At 38.7% G+C, this 12,785-nt stretch overlaps 4 protein-coding genes across 6 annotated transcripts; 3 read left to right on the forward strand and 1 right to left on the reverse strand.

The window, feature by feature from the left end:
- Nucleotides 1-185: 185 nt before the first annotated feature.
- On the forward strand, nt 186-985 carry LOC117794447 (protein PET117 homolog, mitochondrial). 2 transcript variants are annotated; one of them, XM_034635032.1, is made up of 3 exons: nt 186-348; nt 509-617; nt 677-985. In XM_034635032.1, exons 2-3 carry the CDS (start codon nt 526-528, stop codon nt 879-881), a joined length of 297 nt encoding a protein of 98 aa, XP_034490923.1. In that variant the 5' UTR covers nt 186-348; nt 509-525; the 3' UTR covers nt 882-985. The 2 variants fall into 2 exon arrangements, with proteins under 2 accessions (XP_034490923.1, XP_034490924.1); XM_034635033.1 differs by having other exon boundaries at nt 525-617.
- Nucleotides 986-1,016: 31 nt separating this feature from the next.
- On the reverse strand, nt 1,017-2,410 carry LOC117794446 (splicing factor U2af 38 kDa subunit). Its single transcript, XM_034635031.1, has 2 exons — nt 2,191-2,410; nt 1,017-2,092 (listed from the first exon to the last, which is right to left on the reverse strand). Exons 1-2 carry the CDS (start codon nt 2,232-2,234, stop codon nt 1,282-1,284), a joined length of 855 nt encoding a protein of 284 aa, XP_034490922.1. The 5' UTR covers nt 2,235-2,410; the 3' UTR covers nt 1,017-1,281.
- Nucleotides 2,411-2,565: 155 nt separating this feature from the next.
- LOC117794444 (stress-induced-phosphoprotein 1) lies at nt 2,566-5,025 on the forward strand. The gene is made up of 5 exons (XM_034635030.1): nt 2,566-2,839; nt 2,926-3,208; nt 3,315-4,207; nt 4,280-4,512; nt 4,575-5,025. Exons 1-5 carry the CDS (start codon nt 2,831-2,833, stop codon nt 4,645-4,647), a joined length of 1,491 nt encoding a protein of 496 aa, XP_034490921.1. The 5' UTR covers nt 2,566-2,830; the 3' UTR covers nt 4,648-5,025.
- A 649-nt stretch (nt 5,026-5,674) lies between these two features.
- LOC117780104 (phosphatidylinositol 3-kinase regulatory subunit gamma) lies at nt 5,675-12,101 on the forward strand. 2 transcript variants are annotated; one of them, XM_034616506.1, is made up of 5 exons: nt 5,675-6,030; nt 6,089-6,139; nt 6,426-6,607; nt 6,888-7,522; nt 10,296-12,101. In XM_034616506.1, coding segments are annotated over exons 2-5 (1,482 nt in total). In that variant the 5' UTR covers nt 5,675-6,030; nt 6,089-6,138; the 3' UTR covers nt 10,960-12,101. The 2 variants fall into 2 exon arrangements, with proteins under 2 accessions (XP_034472397.1, XP_034472398.1); XM_034616507.1 differs by lacking the exons at nt 5,675-6,030; nt 6,089-6,139; nt 6,426-6,607; nt 6,888-7,522 and adding an exon at nt 9,945-10,089 and having other exon boundaries at nt 10,296-11,238.
- The last annotated feature ends 684 nt before the right edge of the window (nt 12,102-12,785 follow it).

The following is a 12,785-nucleotide window of genomic DNA, read 5'->3' on the forward strand; positions in this document are numbered from 1 at the left end:
TTGAATTTTAAGAAATTTATCAAAAAATCGACAAAAGTCTAAGAAAAATTCTGCAAATTACTAAAAAATTCTAGGTATAAAAACTCAGAATTCGAGCCAGATCGGAAATTTTTACTGGGTGGCAGCCTTGACGGCAGTGAATGTATGAGTTTGGCGTGCGTGCTTACATGTGTGCAAAAGTGTTTGTGTGTGTGTATATTACAAATTGTGTGTACGAATCTTTTTCGCGCTGCTTTTATTGTTGCTCACTCATACTATTTTGTTAACAAAAATTAAACAAACAACAAATTGAATAAATGCATAAACTATTTACACAAAGTAACTCGGCTTTAGAGAGCTTTTAAGCAGGTCAACTGACTATAAACAACATTTAAATTATTCAGCTTTTGTTTTGTTTTCAATTTTCTTTGGATCTGCTTCTAGTAATTTGATAAGTTGTGTCGTAACAACTGCTTACTAGAACCAAGTCTAAATGAAATGAAATTTGTTATTCAAAATTTACTTAAAGATCGCTAAATCAAAAGCATGTCGTTGTCGGCCAAAATCACATTGGGAGCAGCGATTGGTATATCTGGTGCTATTATAGGTTATGTCCACTATAAACAGTCGGAAGACCGGTAAGCAGAGTATATTTCTTGTATGAAAACTAAACACTAAATCGATGATTGTCTTACAGATTAAAACTGCACCAAGGTGTGCTGCGTGATGTCGAGCAGCAGCAGCGTCGCAAGCACGAAAATACATATGCCTTGCAGCAACAGATTGACATAACCAAACAGTTGAAATCGATGCAAACAAAGCCGGGGGATAAACCCGGAGATTCTACGGACAAGAACAAAACTCCCAATCTGGATGCCGTTGCTCTGCAACCACCGCCATAGTTGCACAAAAATTATTAAGTCAACTCTATTATTAACTAGATAAAATGCAAATTAGTTATATTCCAAGTACAGACAAAGAAGGAAATGTTATTTACTGACTGACTTATTTGTTAGTTATTGTTTTATATTTATTTATAATTATTACTCAATTTTATTATTACGAATGTGTGTATAAGTAATTACAATTCTAATGGGCGTTCGATAAAGTAACTCACATAGCGTATTTGGGTGGTTTGTACATACATATTTATGTGGTGGACACCCCTTTCTAAATCATATAAAAAAAACAAAAAAAGGAGACTGAAGAGCTGAGAAATACACGATTCTTGGCGTTCATTGTCCGTTTCTCATTGCCACCAATGTAGTTCCATAGTCCGGAGTCCAAATTGTGGACCATTAACTAATATCGTCCTCCGCCGCCGCCGCCGCCTCCTCCTCCTCCACCGCCACCGCCTTTACGTCGATCACGATCATTGCCGTCACGATCATTACGATCCCCTCGGTCCGTGCCACCACCAATGCCACGCTCACCGCCGCGATCAGTTCCACCAACAATGCCCCGCTCACCCCGATCCGTGCCTCCTCCAATGCCACGATCCTCACGTCGACGGCGGGGCGAGCGGGAGCGACTGCGAGAACGACGTCGTGGTCCGCCGGATCGGGAGCGGGAACGATTGCGACGACGGCGTGAGTATAAATACCTCCTCAGCTCGCGTGATATGGGCTTCAAGTGCATGAAATTGCAGAAGCCCGACCGTGTGCATTCACCCATCTCGTATTGTCTGCAGCAGGCCTCACGGAAATCGGTGACCGGCGATAACTCCGAGTAGACAGGTCGGCCGCCAAACCAGCGATTGTTTAAATCATTCGCCGCCTTCTCTGCGTCGGCCTCATTGCGGAATTTGATGTACACATTGCCGACTAAATGATCGCCCAAATTGTCGCAAACGTTCATCTCTTCAATCTCTCCATACTTGTCCTCGCACTCAACAAAGACATCTTCGAAGAAATTGTCATAATGCTCCTGCATCTCCTCATCGGAGACATTTGCCACCAAATGTGAACCATCCGCCGATTTGGCTGAATTCTGCGGATTAACGTACAGATTCTGCAGCAGCACCGTTTGCGAAAATGTCGGTTTATTGTGTATGCGGGAGCAGCGATCTCCATGCCGGCAAGCTCCAATTTTAAAGTAAAACGAGCAGTTGACTCTACAAGCAAAAGCATTTTCGATTATTGTTTGCCGGATAAAGTACAGGAGGAGGAGGAGGAGCAGGAACATGCGGACTGTGTTTTTGCCATTACTTACTTGTCCTTTTCCGTGCCAAAAATTGATGCCAAATACTCGGCCATTACGCTGCACCTGTAATGAACTGCTTTGTTTCACAATTATCTTCTATTTGGGCCGTTCGCAACAAGCTTGTTACACGTCGTTTCTCTATATTTTGACAAATTTTTAACAACAATTTTTCAGGCGCACGCAAAAAACAGCGTCTGTCGTATTTTGCGACAACGTTGCCAGGTGAAAATAATCATATAAATTTGTGCCGCGCTGCCAACTTATTTTCTGCTTGCCGGAAATTTAACAAATTTCGAATACAATTATTCAATTCATTGATATTCCCATAATCTTTTTATTGTCACTAAACATTTTTAATCAATTTAATGCAAGTTTTTTCATATTAATTATATTTTCTGCATACAGTCTGGCTACGCATTTTTGGTCTCCGAGATTGTTGGCAACGTTGCGCGTCTGACATTTCGACAAAGAGAGAGAGAGAGAGAGAGAGAGAACACGAGAACTGAGCAAGGCACAAACTCATTTATTTCTAGAAAAGTCCGACAGCGGAATTATTGCAATTTCTGCTCATTACTTTGCGTGGTAACGGTGTGTTTATCGCAATTTAAAATTAATTAATCAGTAAAAAAGACATTGCAAGTGGTATAGTATGGACAAGGTATGTAGCACGCTGCTAGCAATACAAAATTGAAAGAAACAAAGCGATCTCATGTGCGAGCATTTTGCATGATTTTGTCATTGCAGGTGAACGAACTGAAAGAAAAAGGCAACACGGCGCTAAATGCCGAGAAGTTTGACGAGGCGATTGCGGCCTACACAGAAGCCATTGCGCTGGATGCCAATAATCATGTGCTGTTCAGTAACCGGTCGGCGGCCTATGCCAAAGCCGCAAAGTTCAGGGAAGCCCTGGAGGATGCCGAGAAGACCATTGCATTGAATCCAAGCTGGGCGAAGGGTTATTCGCGTAAGGGTGCTGCTGCCGCGGGTCTCCGTGACTACATGAAGGCCTTTGAAGCGTACAATGAGGGTAAGCGTGTGTTTTCCGTATTTTTATATTAATTCTCGCAACAACATAACCTCACTAATACTGTGTATCTGTGTGTACTTCTGTATGTGCATGTGTGTGTGTGCAGGTTTGAAGTACGATCCGCAAAATGCAATGCTGTTGCAAGGTCGCACAGAAATCACTGCCTCAGTGCTGAACTATATGCAATCGCAGGGTGATATTCCCATGGATATTGATCCCCAGCAGTCCAGTAGCAGCGGAGGAGGAGGAGGCAACAGCTTTGACTCAACACCAGCATCCAAGCCGGCTGAGCCACCGAAGCCGGCTGAGCCCAGGCCAGAGGATATGACCGAGGAGGAGCGCAACAAGTACTTTGCCAAGAAGGAAAAGGAACTGGGCAATGCGGCATACAAAAAGAAGGAATTCGACACTGCCCTCCAGCACTATAATGCTGCCATTGAGCACGATCCGACTGATATCACATTTCACAACAACATTGCGGCCGTTTACTTTGAGCGCAAGGAGTACGATGCCTGCATCAAGCAGTGCGAAAAGGGAATTGAAGTGGGTCGCGAGAATCGGGCGGACTTTAAGCTGATTGCCAAGTCTTTGGCTCGCATTGGCAATACCTATCGCAAATTGGAGAACTACAAGCAGGCAAAGTTCTACTATGAGAAGGCCATGTCCGAGCATCGCACTCCTGAGATCAAGACTTCGTTGAGCGAGGTGGAAGCTAAAATCAAGGAGGAGGAACGACGCGCTTATATTGATCCAACCAAAGCTGAGGAGGAAAAAGAAAAGGGCAATGAGTACTTCAAAAAGGGTGATTACAGCAATGCTGTCAAACATTATTCGGAGGCAATTAAGCGCAATCCCGATGATCCCAAACTGTACAGCAATCGCGCTGCCTGCTACACAAAGCTAGCCGCTTTTGATCTGGGCCTAAAGGATTGCGACACTTGCATCAAGTTGGACGAGAAATTCATCAAGGGTTACATACGAAAGGGCAAAATTCTGCAGGCAAGTGGTGAAAAGAAACGAATTATATTTGCAGCATTTAATTAATCCTATTTATTTTGTTGTATATTGTAGGGCATGCAACAAACCTCAAAGGCTTCGACGGCATACCAGAAGGCACTTGAACTGGATCCTAACAATGCCGAAGCAATTGACGGCTATCGTCAATGCTCAATGAACTTCCAACGCAATCCTCAAGAAGTGCTTAAGAATGCCATGTCCGATCCAGAAATTCAGCAAATCCTGAAGGATCCGGCCATGCGGATGATTCTCGAACAGATGCAAAATGATCCAAATGCTGTCAAGGAGTAAGTCAATTGCATTTTAATTAAACGCAACTTTCTTTACCCATTGTCTCTCTCTTTTAAAGACACTTACAAAATCCAGCCATTGCCGATAAGATAATGAAGCTGCTGGAATCGGGCATTATACAGATACATTAGGACTTATCCAAATATCCACATCTATCGCTAACATTCAGGAGACACGACACAACCAATTTGCATATACATTAGAATTGAACTAAGAAGTCGCACTGCGCGCCCTCAAAACTAATAACATTTCCAAAATGAGAAACTATCTTGGATATCGATATCGCAACGCTAAACGCTAAGCTCACTAAAGGAAAACCATTACATACAACACTTATGTCTACACTGTCTGCATAGTTGATTTACGCAGATGTTGGTGGAGTAGTACCACAAACAAACCGTGGTCCTCAAATTCATTTTACATAATATGCTGTAGCTTAGCTCTAAAAATAAGTTTTTCAATGTAAAATAAATACAAGTCAAACAAAGGTAATTGTATATTACAAACTATTTAAATTGATCCTTTTTAATTGCCAATAGTTTTCAAACTCGCTCGATTTTAGTTCACTTTCTTGTTTATAAAAAAGAACCGCATTTTATCATTCAAGATAATAATGTTTATTGTATAAAAGGCATGTTTTAAAGTAATGAGTACTTTTGCCAATTTAAAAAAAGCGGTTATTTCAGAAAAATGTGTTCAAGAAAACTATTGTCATACAATAACAGTTTAGTCAGTTTGTCCTTCAGATTTTATATTTAATTTAACCGTTGGAACACTTTTTTAAGAAATACAAATAAAAAATATTTTAGTCAATAAAGTTAACATTGTAGAGGAAAAAAAACTGTTTATGGCTGAAAAGCATCTAAATTTGCTGATTTTGACAAAATACTGCAGCAAAACATAGCTGAATATATATGTAACATGGGCAGATTTCCGGCTAATAGATATTTTTTTAGCATCGAACTTCGAAAATAGCAAGAGCTAGCTGTAAAATAGCTAAGTTGGTTGGTTGCAGTGTTTTCCGCATTTTAGTGCAGTGGTATTTTTTTTTAGCCTATTTCTGCAATTAGTGCTGGACAGCGTAAAACTACAGCAACATGCTGACGCGAATTCCAAAGGTCTGGCAGCGTACAAATAAACGGAAACTTCTTTCAGCCAGGTGGCAACGTCTTTCAGTGCCAGTGCAGTGTTGAGGGCGATTTCTTTCACAGAAAAGAAATGGTGTGCGATTGTGATTAGATTATAAATAATAAGAATCTAAAAACCAACAAATGTGTTTAATTTGATAATAATCATAATAAATAAGCTACAAAGTGAACGCATCTTTAAATACCGATTCCAGCACGTTATTAATTGTTTTAACTATATATTTGTATGTATGCTTGTGTATTGTGTGCATGTATGTGTGTGTGTGTGATCTTTTAGGTGTATGCGAGTGTACAAGTGTGTGTTTGCCTGCGAGTTTCTCAGTTGATTCGCGAAATTGAGAATAGAAAGATGGTGCTCGGTAAATTGTAAGCGTGAAAATAAATAATATATATAAATACCCCAACATTTTTTATTTGGGCGAAGAGTGATTAAGAAATTCTCCAGTTAATAATTGGAATCAAAGCAAATCAAAAAGTGAGTAAAGCAAAGACTTTGTCGCTGCGCTTGCAATCCCATTCGCAAGTCAAATGCGTTTTGGGGGCGCTTGGCAACAAGCAAAAGCCGCTGCATACATACAAACATATGTACATACATGCACATAGATATGTATGTGCTTACATACATATGTTTGTAAATGCATGCATGTATGCATTTATTAAGCAGGCACTAAAACTATTGTGTAAAATGTGATTAATATTATATGTGTAAATATATTTTATTAATTTTTTTGTTGCCTTGCATTTATCCGTTTCGGTTGCAGTGCTCCCCTCACCGCTGCACTATTCGACGATGAGGCCACAGGCGCCGGCGGTGCACGATCCCAAAAAGGATGAGCTCCGCACTGCACCATGGTACTGGGGCAACATAACGCGAGAGGAGGCAAAGAACGTATTGTTCGGCAAGCCGGATGGCAGCTTTTTAGTTCGCGATGCCCAAGCAAAAGTAAGACAAATTAACTAAACAGATATTTACTTATTAGCTCAGATGACATACATACATACATATAGTGAGTCAAGTAATTGTTTAGACAGCAGTTCTTTCAACATTTAAAAAGTAAAATAAATTGTTAGATCCAATGGTTATAACTATTTAAAAAAAAAAAAAGCAATTAATATTTATCAACACATTTACTTGTACATATTAAATGCCAGCTGGAAAAAAAAACTAAGAATAACAATATATATATATATATATATGTATTTTTTTTTATTTGCACTTGCAGAAGGGTGAATACACATTGACCCTGATGAAGGATGGCAACGAGAAGCTTATCAAGATTTGCCACATAAATGGAAACTATGGTTTTGTTGAAAAATATCAGTTCAATTCGGTTGTGGAAATGATCAACTATTATACGATCAACTCGCTGAAGATGTACAATAAGACGCTGGACATAACGCTCAGCAATCCAATATATTGCCCCTTCGATGATGACGATGCACAGCCTCAGGGTGATATACATGTATTAAGTGATGAATTTATACGATGCTCTCAAATTCTACTGCAACGGGAGCAGGCGCTCGATCAGAAGAAGACGGCATTTAATGAAATCCGTGAGGAACTGCGGGAGAAGAAGTTGCATCAACGTGCGTTTGCCAATGCGGAAAAGATGTTTCGCAGTCAAATAGAATTGTTTGAATCGTTTATGATTAAGTCCAACAAGGAGGATCCAGAGTTGCAATTGCAATATAATCTGTCGAACCTGAAAGCCTATCTCGAAGAAGTGCACGGCCAAATGGAAACCATGAATCTGGAAATTATGTCTCGAAAGGAGGACGAACAGTTGCTGGAACGTCAAATAAATGCTAGCAAGCCGGAGCTCCAGGAATTGCAATTGCGCAAGGACAAGCACATTGAGTGAGTGTCATACACAATATCGTGTCCGAGTCAAATCGACTGACGTCATATTTACAATATATATTATGTATATATGTATATATATTTCAAGTGCCAAAACTGATTAGCGTCGAGTCAGCGGGACAGACAGTCAACACTCGAGTTAGTCCGAGAATATGGTTAAAGTGCTTTGAAGGGAGTAAAACGAACTTGGTCAGTCAGTCTGTCAGCTCGTCAGTCCGTCAGCTCGTCAGTTGAGACATTTCGACACTCATTCGCTTCATGCTCTACGGCTGCATGTTACCCCCCCTTAATGCCTCCTACCCTCTTCCGCCCACTGCTGTCCATTGCAGTTTTAGTTTTGTTTTTTTTTGCCAGCCAAGGAATTTTAATGCTCAGAGTTCTGGCTCATTTTACACGCGGCTCGCTTGTTGGCCATTTTGACTGTTTTCTTGAGCTGCTGTTGTCGCCACCGACGCTTCGTTTGTTCGGTTGACCGATAATAATATATATAATCGAAATGATGCTTTTTGCCATTTGTTGTTGCCGTTTAGAACCGCTCGTCTGGCTTCGGTTTTCAATTCGGCACGCTGACTGGCCTACGTGCCCGCATGTAATGTAACTATGTATTTTGGATTCGTTGCGTTGCCCTGAAACCGAATATATTCCGAGTATATTCCGCCTGTTGGCCAATGACAATTGTTGATAAACTTACCCAATAATTGAGGCAGGCAGTCGGGCTGCAATATTAAATAAGAGTTACATATGCATATAGTATATCTTATACAGACATGTGCGAATCTCAATTGGCTCTCGCTTGCAATTTGAGCACTCGACTTGAACAGCAAAAACTCTCAGTTGGCAATTTTATAAATAATTAGCATGCTTCATAAGCTTATCAGTGTTTTATACAATCTTAACATCAATCTTGCATAATCATTTTACAATTTATTGATTGGAATCTCATTTAATACATGAAATTCTCATTAAACGCTTTTTTTTTTTGCGTCGTTTAGTTTTAACTCTAAACTTCAGCTCATTGTCATAGCCAAATTCGTCACCGATGGTGATGACGATGATGATTATGGTAATTAGTCGAACCTTGAACCATATTAGGAGCGAATCTTAAATACTCGCCTGATTTTTTGCACTAAATACAGTTTAATCTCTTTCAACGATTAGTTTTTTTTTATTGTTGTTGCTGAATCCCCCTGAAAGCCCTAGGAAAATCCAACTAATTTTATATTTATCAGTCTTATTACATATTTCTCTTGTCTACTCGGGGAATCTTGCTATTTTTTTCTTTACTCTAGAAACTTGTTGAAATATCATAAGCCACACCGAATATGCTTCCATAGCAACTACATCATTTTGGTTAACTTCCTCATATTTTGTATTTTCAAAGAGGTTTGTCATCGATGATTGTATTAGGGGCAGCTGTGACTCGAGTTGAGTTTCTATTGTTATGTTCCGGACTGTGTCTGTTGGGTCCCAGATAAGACACTATCGTTATCTGGCTGGCGGGCATTATTGTTTGCCCAGTGCTTAAATTTTTCTTCTTTTTTTTACCTTTGCTTTTCTTGACAATTTTTTTATTTTATATTCGCAAACCTTTTGTTTTATTATTTATTTTTTGCTGTTTAAGTCCTCTATTTTAATTAAGATTAAGCCCAACGATGACTTTTGGCATACATGATTCTAGGCATGTATATTGTACATATTTTCGATTCTGTATGGGAGTTCTCTCAATTGGGGTATCTGTGAATTCCTCACGGCATTCGCGTCATAAGCAATTGCTCGGGCTCGACAGAGGCCTAGGTCGAGTAAGGAAAGTGATTAAAATCTTGTGATAGTTGTGCTGGCCACGCCAGATTACACATTGGAGAGGTCGTTAAATGTGCGAATCGAATTAGATTTATTCCCAAATGCGTTCTATGCTGAATTTCTTCAAGGATTCGCTGATTACAAAAATAAGTTTTGGAGAAACTATTAAAAATTGAATGACTGCTAACAGTTAATTATTATATGCCTAGATTTGTATATACATATATATCCATTAATATCGATGGCGATAAGATTGCATATAATATTAGTTAAAATTAGCCTTAATGTTATGATTTCCCATTATACATGCGTGTAAACGGAGTATCACACACACACACACACTCATATATAAAGAATAGATATCTTTGGGTTGTTAAGTTCCAAGTCCCTTGTCTTGATCCAAAATTGCCAGCAAGCCGATGACATCACAAAGGCTGATAAGATTTTAGTTAGTTCTACACAAATGCATATAGTATTGTATATACAGATATAGTCATTGTATATATACCTATATCTATACTTATATTCGTTTAATTTCATATTTCTTTTTAATGCAATGGAATAGGGTTGAGTCAATCTCACAGTCCCCGCCAGCGGGATGATGAAATTGCCACCTAGTCTGGCAGTTGAATCGAATAATTGCAGACAGCGCGTCGTCTAGAGCACGTAGCTATCGAGTCAGAGGCCAGTTTGCCTCTAATACCCTGTATTTAAGTTATGTAAAGCTTTTAACAGGCGGTAGGAGACGTTACGATACCCATGAAGTATATATATTCTGGATTCAAGTTCATTATTCAGTATAATAATAATAAAACTTTGAGTTTTGACGTATAGGAAAGTCCAGATCTACAGATTACATAATAAGCTTGAAGGATATTCCAATATAATTAAAATCTGAATCAATTATAACTTTCTTACTTGTTGATTGTAATATTTGTCTAACGATCAAATGTATTTTGTTTCTTTGTAGGCGTCTTAAAGGCTTTGGTCTAACCGAGGGAGATCTACAAGAAATACTGGAAATGGGCTTCGACAAGTGGAAGCAATATTATGATAAGGCATCAAATCAGCCGCATCGCAATGAATCTTTGTGGTTCCTCAAGGATGTTAAGCGACGGAATGCCGAGGATCTGCTGAAGGGCGCACCAACTGGCACATTCCTGATACGGGCGCGCGATGCCGGACACTATGCGCTATCCATTGTCTGCAAGGCGGGCATACACCATTGTATCATTTATGAGACGGAGACGGGATTTGGTTTTGCCGCTCCGTACAACATATATTCATCGCTGAATAAATTGGTTGAGCATTATGCCTGCAATTCGCTGGAGGAGCACAATGACACGCTGACGACAGTGTTGCGCATTCCGGTGCTCTATTGGTTGGAGGACAAACAGAATGTTTTGGCACTGCTGCAGGAGGAGTTGGAGTCTGAGGAGCAGGAACGACTTGCACAGGAGGCAGAACTAATGACAGCAATGACTGCAATGACAGCCAGCAGCAGTGCACCAATACCCACGACACGATCACGAGATCATAGCGGCCATGACACTGTCGATGCATCGCTGGGCAGCAGCGAAACGGAAACGCCACCGGCATCCATATCGCCTTCCAACTTTAGCACATCGCAATAGGTGATGAAAGAGCACAACCAAGCAAAAACAAATCCCCCTCCTGAAACAAAATCTCCCTGTGCTACAAGTGTCCAAGCCAATACCTTAGGCTAGCTATCTCTCATTGGAATCCCTGCGATGCATCTGTCACCCTGTTCCCACTTCCCAGTCCCCCTATAATGGTGTCTCTCTTAATCATATATTTAACAAAAAAAAAAAAAGGAAACAATTTTTGTGTGATGGCGGCAGCTCGGGAACAGAACAGTTCAACTGTCAGCCCCGCATCACCGCTTTTAAAGCGAAAAAAACGAAATAACAAACAGCAAACGAAACAGTAACAAGTAATTTGGTGATCATGTTGATGTCGCTTACAAAAAATATACATATAATATGTATATATATCCTATATATATCTCCATATGTATATGTATATGTGGTACGTGTTTTCGTTATTGTTTCTTTCTTGTAACAATGCATTTCGCTTGATAAGTGATAATATCAGGCCAACTGCTATATGAATTATTGGAGTCTCCTATCCACATAATTACCATATTAAAAAGCGTCTAATCTATATTAAAGTAAAGATCGGTAGAACTTTGCACGCTGCGCGTCTTCAACGTAAAACCGATTTTGAAAGGATCAGATAAAAACATTATAATCATAAATTCATTACCTACAAAATGCGAAAACTCTTTGTCGTGTTCATTGTAAGTAAATATATATACATATTTATTTATATGTATGTATATATATATATATATATATATATATATATATATATATATATTAGTTTTGGAATTCGGTCGATCGGTAACGGTTTCGTCATCCGATATAACAGATTTTGATAATCGCAACGGGCAATCCAATCCGACCACCAAATTATTTGTTGTTATTACGAGTCTAAATGATTTTGAAATAGTTTTAAGTACAATTTACAATAAGTATGTTTACTCGATGTGATCAGTTGTCTGTTGCTACTCTATCATAATTATTTTGTTTTTTTTTCCTGTAATCCATCTATAGTTATACATCATTTTGTGTTTTATATTACAATAATTAATTAACTTTATAGACAGTATACGTTAAACACAATCACAAATACACACACACACACACACAGCAACAACGATGAGAAACAAAAGTGCAATCGGCAAACGAAACAAAAGAAAAAAATGAAACAAACTTTTTACATTTGTTATTTATACAAAAAATTAAAGATGGAAAAAAATGCTCCACAAAAAGACAAAAAGAATGAAAAATCATCATCGAAATCTGCTGCAATATGCAAAAAAAAAAAAAAAGAAAAAAAAAAGAAGCTTCGATTCGTAATATATTAATGCATATTTAACCCACCTGCTGTGCGTTTTTTACATGCTCTTTCCAAAGCCAATTAGGTAAATTATAAGTCTTGTGCAATTTGTATTTGTTTAAAGTCAGAGAAAAGAAATGTAGATCCGTCGATGTTCAGTGTCTGAATTTCTGAAACTTTGGAAAGGGCAACCAGTTTTCGGTGTGTCGCATTTTAATCTTGCGGTGCGTTTCCTGTTACATTTCCTTCAGAATCAGGCAATTTGTTTTTATACACACACAACACACGACAACAACAATAGCATAAAAACAATAACACTCACAATATATTATTATTATTATTTTTTTATATATAAACTACGATATGTATATGTAATACTGTATATGCAACAGTTAATTTAATTTATTTAACATGTAATTCATTATTTCATCTGTTTATAATAATAATATTTTTATTTTCTAATGCTATGAGATTTCAGCGGATCTCTTACGTTGTAGTATTTTATAAGTTTTAAAATTTAGTATGTAGAATGCGTTTC

The sequence above is a fragment of the Drosophila innubila genome, assembly GCF_004354385.1.
Source record: "Drosophila innubila isolate TH190305 chromosome 2L unlocalized genomic scaffold, UK_Dinn_1.0 4_B_2L, whole genome shotgun sequence".
NCBI lineage: Eukaryota > Metazoa > Arthropoda > Insecta > Diptera > Drosophilidae > Drosophila > Drosophila innubila.

Bases quoted from the DNA above. Each gene is read 5' to 3' on its own strand.
- LOC117794447 (XM_034635032.1), top strand. From the start codon at position 526: ATGTCGTTGTCGGCCAAAATCACATTGGGAGCAGCGATTGGTATATCT. The intron at 618-676 runs GTAAGCAGAGTA...ATTGTCTTACAG, and splicing joins TATAAACAGTCGGAAGACCG to ATTAAAACTGCACCAAGGTG.
- LOC117794446 (XM_034635031.1), bottom strand. From the start codon at position 2,234: ATGGCCGAGTATTTGGCATCAATTTTTGGCACGGAAAAGGACAA. The intron at 2,093-2,190 runs GTAAGTAATGGC...TTTTGCTTGTAG, and splicing joins TTTGGCACGGAAAAGGACAA to AGTCAACTGCTCGTTTTACT.
- LOC117794444 (XM_034635030.1), top strand. The intron at 4,208-4,279 runs GCAAGTGGTGAA...TGTATATTGTAG, and splicing joins GAAAGGGCAAAATTCTGCAG to GGCATGCAACAAACCTCAAA. The intron at 4,513-4,574 runs GTAAGTCAATTG...TCTCTTTTAAAG, and splicing joins GATCCAAATGCTGTCAAGGA to ACACTTACAAAATCCAGCCA.
- LOC117780104 (XM_034616506.1), top strand. The intron at 6,608-6,887 runs GTAAGACAAATT...TTGCACTTGCAG, and splicing joins TTCGCGATGCCCAAGCAAAA to AAGGGTGAATACACATTGAC. The intron at 7,523-10,295 runs GTGAGTGTCATA...GTTTCTTTGTAG, and splicing joins CGCAAGGACAAGCACATTGA to GCGTCTTAAAGGCTTTGGTC.